Source organism: Lepisma saccharinum, chromosome 9, assembly GCF_977018435.1.
Source record: "Lepisma saccharinum chromosome 9, izLepSacc3.1, whole genome shotgun sequence".
Lineage (NCBI taxonomy): Eukaryota > Metazoa > Arthropoda > Insecta > Zygentoma > Lepismatidae > Lepisma > Lepisma saccharinum.
This window is the reverse complement of record NC_139237.1, coordinates 53,384,129-53,394,443: the sequence shown is the minus strand read 5'-3', so window position 1 is coordinate 53,394,443 and position 10,315 is coordinate 53,384,129. Positions and strand designations below refer to the sequence as shown.

General features: G+C 37.5%; 1 protein-coding gene across 7 annotated transcripts in view; it reads left to right on the top strand.

The window, feature by feature from the left end:
• The first annotated feature begins 450 nt into the window (after positions 1 to 450).
• Positions 451 to 10,315, top strand: part of LOC145992053 (uncharacterized) — a 133,185-nt gene continuing 123,320 nt past the window's right edge. For all 7 annotated transcript variants that reach the window (XR_014442125.1, XM_083128209.1, XM_083128211.1 and 4 more), the window contains exon 1: positions 451 to 671. Coding sequence is in view for 6 of the 7 variants with exons in the window: in XM_083128209.1 (XP_082984335.1) it covers positions 660 to 671 (12 nt within the window). In the remaining variant the exon portion in view is untranslated. The remainder of the gene's footprint in view (positions 672 to 10,315) is intronic.

The window sequence follows — 10,315 nt, the reverse complement described above, 5'->3', positions numbered from 1 at the left end:
CCAGCCTCAGTACGTTTGGAGCTGCTGAGGCATTTGACTTCTTTTGGGCTCCCTTTCTGTAGCCATGTATTTTTTTTTTAAATATAGAAACAGATCAACCACAGATGATGACGGAACCAGAAAAAAAAATAATACGGAGGCAATGAGTGGGCAGGAATACTTTCTGCGGTACAATCACATTTAATACGCCATTAAATATAATATAAAATGCATATTTGGGCTAAAAGACCATATATTTATCAAGTTTTTCTTTCTCGCTGGTATGAATTGGAAGGGACCCCTTCTGGCCCCCTCTGGCGCAGTTGATGGGGCAAAGTTGTACTGCACCTACGGGCGTCTCACCGCACGCTCCCCCCCTCTTCTGACGCCTTCGGGATCCCGTAGAAAGAGGAGGAAGAAGAAGTTTATGTTATTTGGCGCGCTCTTAAAATAAAGGAGAAAGAAGAATATTTTAAGGAAGACGGGAAATTACCTGAAAACGTATCGGCACGAGCAAGATAAATTGGAAAAGTTAATCGAAATCCGTTGAATTGTTAATTTGAAACGTTTCCTTGTGTTTTGTTTCTTATAAGGATTTACCCAATTGTGGATCGAGTGATATACCCATGTGACTTGTTTTGTAAGATGAGGAAATTTGTGTGACAGTGCACGAAGGCGCCATGGAGGGAAAGGTTTGTAAATTATTGATAGAAGCAATAAATATGTTTAAAAGTGAAGTCATTTTAAATATGAATTTTGATTGTTAGGAAGAAAATATTGCTTGAAAATCTATTTGAATAGGTTTTTAGAATTATGCTGGAAGTTGAGAAAATTTGCACGTCAGCAAAAAGACGTGAGAACGTCGGTTGTGAAAAGGGATAAAATGGTATGATTTTACAAGACCAGGAACTTCCCCAATTTCTTTCATATTTCCCATTCTCAATAATTTAGGCCTCGTAATCACGTATCTGCAGTTAAAATTTGGCGGTCACGTGTAGAACTTGCAAAATAAAGTGTAGAAGGTTGTGATTTTACAATACCAGAAAAAACCATAATTTCGTTAATAATTCGATTACTTACTAATTATGGAGTCCTGATGACTTATCTGCAGTTAAGATTGGTGCTCACGTGTAGAAATTGTAAATTAACTTGTAGAAGTTGTAAAATACAAACCATTCACGGAAGCCCCACGAACCATGCACGGTTAGGTTAGGCTAACAGTTAAACAGGGGGTAAAATTTTTGGTAACACTTTACTATACCTGAGACAGATTTCTTCAAATTTACAGGAGAAAGTACTTACGCAAAGCATTTTCTGTAGCGTTGTTGATGTTCGGGAATGTAATTTTGATTTATTTTAATGCGATTGCATGTTGTTTTGTACGAAAATCTATTTCCGATGCGCTATTGCTGCTGCCGCCATTTGCTTCCTGCATGAGAGCACAATACGCTCTCGTATTGTCCGTATATGCTAAATTGAACGAAAGGAGTGCTAATGGAACCTAACCTAGTAGGCATACCTCGTCCCCGTGATGGTTTGTGGGGCTAACGTCAATGGTTTTTCTGGCTCAAGGAACGATCAACGGTAAGCTATCGCCATGTTGTGTGTGGAAATAAAGAAGAACAGTAAGTACTCGTCAATGTAAGAAATATACATTACTTTCGTAACAAATTAAATTATTTCACCTAAATAAGTGTTCCTGAATGCAGAATAGTACGTTAGCAATGTAAAAAAGTGCGAAAGAAATGATTCCCAGGTGTCTCAGGTATAGTAAAGTAGTACCAAATTTTGGTATTAATCTGATATTCCACGGACAGATTTCTTCGGTTTTACAGAAGAAACTACTTACGGTAATAAGTTCCTGTAGCATTGTCTAACATCTGGAAGGTGTTTTGTGTGATGTGGGAATGTTTCATAGAGGAAATTCAACCATTGACGCATAGCCCCACGAACCATTTCCAGTAAGGTTAGGTTAGGTAGGGTCACGTATAGGTTACAATAGTTAAAAATTTGTTTCGAAAAGAATATGCGTAGCCCCACGAACCATTGACACACAGGCCCACAAACCATTTGCGGAAACGTACGTTCTTCAGTTACAAAAACACTTTTTTTTAAAAAAAATTGCAATTACTTTGATCAAAAATACGTGAATACACATTAAAGAATGTTCCGCGAAGCAGTTAGGTAAGTACAAATGTCAAAAATTGACAAAAAGAAGAAGTTATAGGTGTCCGGGGAATATCAGATTTTTACCAAAATTTAGTATGCCTGAAACGTTTTTGGGTCTAATGGCAATCACCCATGGGTAGCCCCATAAACCATTGATGTTAGCCCCAAAAATTCACGATAGCTCCACGAACCATCATGGGGAAAAGGTATGCTTACGAGGTTAGGTTAGGTTCCATTAGCACTCGTGGTAATGGTTCAGATTGTTTTATGATTTCTGCTAGCACAAAAACTAATTATTGTAGAATTTTCGTAATCATTGTAACACGAAATTTGAACCTTCCTTACAGTAATGAGCACTGTTTAGACTCGAAAGAAGTTATTTATGTTGAAAAAACAACTTTAAAATTACCTTACGCACTTCTCATGGACAAGATATGGTAACAGTTTCATACGTCGGAGACACATTTCTTCAAATTTACAGGAGAAAAGACGGGAAAAGTTCTTACGGAATTGAGTTCCTGTGGACTTTTGGAAGCTGCGAATTGTGTTTTTTCCATTCGTGCAACTTATTCCGCCGGTAAATAATGTAATTTTCGACATTCATGTATCTCCGTTGCACGATAGCTCGTGCCACCAATACCGTCGACTATGTGAATCAAATGTTCCGTGCGTTCGATTATGTAACCCCCTGTCAGTGTAGCAACCATACGGTAGTTTTACAAGATGACGTATGAGCGTTTTTTTTTTTCCGATTTAATTTTATATGTTTGCCTAACCTAACGTACCGTGATCTGTGGATCAATTTTAGCCTAAAAACCATCATTTTTCGGTTAATAAGTGTTAGTGTAGCAACCACGCGGTAGTTTTACAAGATGACGTGAGAGTTTTTTTTTTCCAATTCAATTTTCTGTTTGCCTAACCTAACCTAACCTTCCATGAATGGTTTGTGGATCAATTTTCGCTTAGAAAACCTTTTGTGAATAGTTTGTGCGGCATTTATTGGTTCATAAGTTTGGTAACACTGCATATCAGCTGAGGATAGACAACGTGAGTCAAGATTTTGTGGGCAATTAGCAACGACCAATAAATACTTATAATGATAAAAATAACGCTTTTTTCATTGAAAAAAAGTAATCCCAAGTTGAAAAATGTTCCGCAATGCATATGAGGTAAGTACAAATGAAATTAATTTGAAAATAAGCAAGTTAAATGTGTTTTCGCTATATGTAACTAGTACCGAAACTACTTACGGAGATGAGTTTCTCCAAGGTTTACAACGTTCATCGAGGTATTTTCTTTCATTGTGGAATGTATTTGACCAGGAAATCATGTATTTTCCCAGATAAATATCTCACCGACGCACAATTGCCATTGCTTTCATTTGCCTGCCCTACAACAACCAAATGCTGCGTATGTTTGACGACGTAAGCCCCTGTCAGTGTTTCAGCCCCCCCCCCCTTTTTACTATCCTTGCCTAAAGTAACCAAACCTAACCTAACCTTATCGGAAATGGTTCATGGGGCTATCGGTCAGCTACCGTACATAATGGTTCGTGGGGCTATCCGTCACTACCCGGGCTATATGTCAGCTACCTGTGCATAATGTATAATTTCCACCAGTGACGAACACGATATTGGGTATTTTTCACTGCATACCTACAACGTGAGTCAAGATGTGCCCGCCATAACGTGTGTTACGGAAGCGAAGAAAGGAATACCAAAAGCACTCAGAATGTAAAAAATTGTGTTCGTTTTCATGTAAAAAGCATAATGGCACCTTCAACTATGTTCCGCAATTCACAATTGGTAAGTACGAACCATGCCAAACACAAAATATCCGATTTTAATGTGTCTCCGATCTATGAAACTGTTACCCAAGATATTCTCAGTCGACAAGCGACAGTAAATATCGAAGTGTGGGAATGAATGTAGAAGTAAATCAGAACCTTAATAGAATGCATTTAGGGACTTTATTTTAATGCTAAGGGAACCTAACCTACCTAACCTAACCACAAAAGGATATTTTGAACAATCGCTAAAACTCCGCAGTATGTGTTAACCGGCGTACATCGAAATCAAACCATGTAAAGATTGCATTCGTAGCATGATGAAAACACAATAAAACAAAATGAATTTTGGGCCGCACTATTTTTCACAGAAAAATACCTACGGAAGGGGAAAAACAAGGAAGATTAATTAGTCGATGTCTCGAAAATGGAAATTATTTTCGTTAGAAAAAAGCTAAATTCCTTGTTAAACAATCTTTCGCAATGCAGAATAGGTAAGTACGAATGTCAACAATTACAAAATAAACGAGTTACAGATGTTTCTTGGCTTTGAAAATTTTACCGAAGACAGTAAAATTTGGATCTCCGAGAAACGTATTTCTTCAAATGTAGAGGAGAAAGTACTTACCGAACTGAGTTTATATAGACTTTCTGAAGGTCATAGAAAATAATGTTTGTCCTTTGCACGAAACCTGTTCCCTCTATTTCCTTCGACTACGTGAACCAAATGTTGCGTGCGTTCGATTATGTAACGCCCGGTCAGTATTTCCAATCACGCAGTTTTGTAACGGTGTAAACGTCGCATTATCCTCACATGAATTATCTTGAATTTTTCTGATATTGACGAACAATTTTAACTATGTTTGCCTAACCTAACTGAACCTAACCTTTCCGTGCATGGTTCGTGGTACTAGGTATTTTTCGGTGAAGAAGTTTGGAAACACTGCATGCCCACTGATCATGGACAACGCTAGTAAAATGGTAGTCAACCTTTGGTCGCCATATTGTGTGTTATAGAAGCGAGAAAACAAGGAACAATAATTACTCAATATGTCGAAAATAGAAAGAATTTTAGTTTAAAAAGCAAAATCCCATCTTAAACAATGTTTCGCAATGCAGATTAGGTGCTTTTTCCACATTTCGAGGGTAAATGTATCTCTTATTTGTGGTTTCTGCATGTTAAAATCACTTCCCGGTATTTTAAAACATCGAAATCTGCATGCTGAAAAAGAGAAAGTTGCAATTTTGAAGGGGTTTCCCTGGTCACCTGCCCCGAATTGGTACAAGTATCATATGTTATATGGTACACTAGTATACTAGTGTACACTTGTTCAAGCATTTATCTCTTTCGAGGAGGTTAGTCGCTGGCTCAACTTCGAATTGTTGGGTGCTAACCTTGAATATATGCATGTGCTTAATTACACTAGGGAACAAATGAAATATTTTTTTTGCCTCCAGAGCGAAATAAGTTGCCTCTTATGGAAAGAAGTGTGCTGAATTCAAAAATAACAAAAAAAATGCTCTAACATGCAAGATTTTATTTTTACAGGTAGATTTTAGTATACATGGAAATATGCGTAACAAATGTACAGAGCCATGAATTGTACATCATGTAATTACATGTAAATAATATAAAGTATCATTTTATAAGGCAATTAGTAATCAACCACTAGTCAGAAGTAATTAGCTTGCTTCAGATAAATAAATTTGAACAATACAAAAGCATACGTTTACTTGAGAATAGGTAAAAAATGTCTACCTTTCAATGAACGTCTCTTATATTCAGTGCTACTTTCTCGTTTCGTATTCCAACAATAATCCCCTAACATGGCTGGGTCCCATCGTCCTTGGTAACGACGTTCAATGTCAAAAATGTCCTGATGGAACCTTTCCCCCTGTTTATCACTTACATCACCTAAATTCTGTAGAAAATATTCAAGATGAGAATGTAGAAGATGAATTTTTAAAGACATTCGGCAACCCATTTCTTTGTAACACCTCAGTAGCTCTGAAACTAGAAATTCATAGTTCTCTTCTTTTTTGTTTCCCAGGAATCCATTCACCACAGCTTTGAAGAAACTCCACGCTGCCAGCTCAACATCTTGGAGCTTTGATTTAAAAAAAAATTGTCTTTCAGGAGTTTTCTAATTTGTGGTCCCACAAAAATACTTTCCTTCAATTTTTCTTGTTGTCTAGTTCGAGAAAAGGTCTTGGAGGTAACGAAATCCACTGCCATCTTTATTCAACGCTTTCACGATGTTCATCAATCCTAATTTAATATGTAGTGGTGGGAGAAGAATCTTCTTTGGATCAACAAGCGCCACATATTCCACATTTTTTCTCCAATTTGGTATTCATCCCTCATTCCCCAATCTTTAACTTCAAAATGACGACTTGTGTCGCGACTGTCCCACAGGCACAAAAAGCAGCAATGTTTCGTAAAACTTCCCTGTAATTCTGTGAGCAATGCAATAACCTTGAGATCAGCACAGATTTCCCATTCATATTTATTATAATTTACAGCTGCTAACAAAGCAGACATTGTTTGGTATGTTTCCTTCGTATTTAGAGCATGGAATAAAGCAATTGATGGTAAAACATTGCCATTATGCAGCTATGATACTTAATTTTGATGAGTCTATGAACAGTCTCCAATCAGGTACTGAATGTCGAACACCGAACTCATTCATTAAGGAAACGATATTTACACAGAAGCACATATTTTCTCTCATTGTGAAATACTTGGAAAACTGTTCGTGACGGTTTCGATAAATGGAAATTTTTGTGTCTTTCGCAAGGAGTTCCACTGCTGAAGCCTTGAACCAAGAATCTCTGCTTCTTTTTTTCCCAAATTTAAATCGCGTATAAGATCACTTAGCCCATCATGCATAATGAGGTGCACACCATCATCTTGTTCGTCACAATGGTATTCTTCGTCGATTGATGTTGACGGCTCGTCTGCGGTATCTTCATCTGGTGCTTGCACAACCTATGCGCGTGTGTGGGGGGGGGGGGGGTGTGGAACTGGTAGTTCATCGCTGTGGTATACCGGTCTCTTATATATAAATTTACATAACTTTTCGAATGAAGTAATTCTTTCCCTTTCTTTTCCAGGTAAACATCTAGCCTTATTTTCCAATGTGCGTATACCTTATACCTTAAATTTTATTTTATTAAAAATTGACATTATGAAAAATTTTTACGTGTAGGAGAATTTTGAGGATTAGTTTCGCTTACTACACTACAAAACACATTAGAAACAGTCATTACTTTCACGGAGGCAAAAATCATGTTCCCTAGTGTTGTTATTCATAATTCCGTGAAAAGCAAGAATGCCAGTTGTCACCGTGGAGCAGGGGTTTTAAGCAGTAGAAATTTGCAGTTATTGAAAAACATGCTGAAATGCCTACAACTTACACCTTATCATGGAAAACAACATTGCATCATGTATTGCCTCTTGATTTATACCATTATCTGACTTCTCATCTAAAGAGAATATAAATTACAAGTTAGGCAATGTATTCCTGACTGCACATCAGTATTTTGAAGTAATATGAGCGACATCCAGGTCTAGGGTTGCCAGATATCCTCTTTATGTCCTACAGTTTGAGTGTCACATAATTTGTGTTGAGAAAATGTGTTTCTAAGTTGAACAAGGAGAAATCGTGCAAGTTACAAGTCTATAGACTGCACTTCCAAACTCAATATTAAAATTTATTTTGATTCAGACATTGCATGTGCTGTGCTAGATAACAATCTGAAGCTATAATTGTCAAAGTTTTGGGTTCACATTATGTTGGCCACTGCGATCCCTGAGTGGAATTTTCTGCTTTGGTGTATACGAGGGTCACTATTTATATTTTGAGCCTTGGCAACACTGATTGAATTAGGCGCGATTTGACTTTTGCACGGAATCGTGGTCGCCATTCACTCATCGACGAGATTCGCGAAGGTCGGTCAAAATCAGTTGTTGTTCAAGAAAACATTGATGCTGTGCAAAACCTAATACTACAAGATTGTCATGTGACATACTGTGAGATTGAGGCAACCATAGGCATTAGTTCCACCAGCATATATAAAATATTACATGATCATTTAGCTGTGAGAAAGGTATGTTCTCGTTGGATCCCACACAATTTGACAAAAACTCAAAAAGACGCTCGCGTCAATTGGTGCAAACAAATGCTCAATTAATACAATCGTGGTGCTTCAAAAGACGTATATAAGATTGTAACAGGTGGCAAATCATGGATATATGCATATGAGCCGGAACGTAAACAGCAGTGGACTGTATGGGTGTTTCAAGATGAACCCAATCCAACAAAAGTTGTTCGCGCTCGAAGCACATCGAAACAAATGGTTGCCTGTTTTTTCGGGAAAACTGGTCATGTGGCAACTGTGCCTTTAGAGGAACGTAGAACGGTCAACTCTGAATGGTACACAACAATTTGTTTGCCAGAGGTCTTCGGTCAAATACGGAAAACAAACAAACGCCGTCGGATCATTCTTCATCAAGACAATGCCAGCTGTCACACATCTCGTCTAACAACCGACTTTATGAACAGTCAAAAAATCGAATTGATGGGTCATCTGCCTTACAGTCCTGATTTGGCACCCAATGACTTTTTCTTGTTCCCGAATGTCAAGAATAAATTGCGTGGACAACGATTTTCGTCGGCGGAAGATGCCATTGATGCATTCAAAAACCATATTATGGAGGTGTCTCAAGAAGATTGGAAAAACTGCTTTGACAAATGGTTTGAACGAATGCAAAAGTGTATTGAACATAAAGGAGAATACTCCGAAAAACAATAAATCAGTTTTCAATGCCAAATTCCTGTTTTTTCATTGTTAGGCTCAAAATATAAATAATGACCCTTGTACAACTGTATACTTTACTTATGCCCACCCCGTATATCTAAGTTCATTTTAAAAATAGTTTTGTTGGTGTTGCACCTTTCCCTATCAACGATAATTCAAATTTTAGTGAACCATGTTTTTGTTCCAAAAATATGAGAAGAATATTTTATTAATTTATTAGTGTGCTAAAATATAAATGTAATGAGTTGACATATTTTTTTTTCTTCTGGAATCCATATTGTTTGGTTAACATTGTTGTGAAGTTTTAAAGAGATTGAATAATTTATGAGGGAGATAAAATTATTTTTCCAAGACAGTGCAGTCCCTACTTGGAGGCTCTGGGAATGGAAGAAATAAGGGTTCATTGAAAGTTTGGGAGGTTATAAAAATGAAACTAGTCAAGTTTGAGACAAAAAAAAATTATGTGGTTTCTCACCTCCATGGAAGGATTAAATATGCCAAGTTTCATCAAAATCTGAGTGCATGGGTTCCAAAACCCCATTTTTTTGGTTGAATTGACACGGAATGACATTTAGCACAGAAAAAAATTCAATTAAAAAAAAGGGAAAAGAAGCATGGTGGACATGCATTTTGCAAAATATATTATTATGTTTTCAGCAGTGAAATGGTTAGAGATGAAGAAAGTATTCATTTGAGAACAGTTATGTCACGAAAAAGTAGGTTTTGCAAATAGCTGCACTCGTAAGTTACATCTGCATGAAGCATTGTTTTTGCATGGAAAATGTTACATACATGAGTAGGTGATCAAGGATGGATTGAAATATCAAGGAGGGTGTAAGTGGTGATCCTTCCATGTAGTGCACCCAAATGCCAACTTCACTTCCATGTAGTACACCTAAAGGCCAACTTCACTTCCATATAGTACACCTAAATGCCAACTTCACTTCCATGTAGTACACCCAAATGCCAACTTCACTTCCATATAGTACACCCAAATGCCAACTTCACTTCCATGTAGTACATCCAAATGCCACCTTCACTTCCATATAGTACACCTAAATGCCAACTTCACTTCCATGTAGTACATCCAAATGCCACCTTCACTTCCATGTAGTACTACCAAATGCCAACTTCACTTCCATCTAGTACACCCAAATGCCAACTTCACTTCCATGTAGTACATCCAAATGCCACCTTCACTTCCATGTAGTACACCCAAATGCCAACTTCACTTCCATCTAGTACACCCAAATGCCAACTTCACTTCCATCTAGTACACCCAAATGCCAACTTCACTTCCATCTAGTACACCCAAATGCCAACTTCACTTCCATGTAATACACCCAAATGCCAACTTCACTTCCATGTAATACACCCAAATGCCAACTTAACTTCCATATAGTACACCCAAATGCCAACTTCACTTCCATGTAGTACACCCAAATGCCAACTTCACTTCCATCTAGTACACCCAAATGCCAACTTCACTTCCATGTAGTACACCTAAATGCCAACTTCACTTCCATGTAGTACACCCAAATGCCAACTTCACTTCCATCT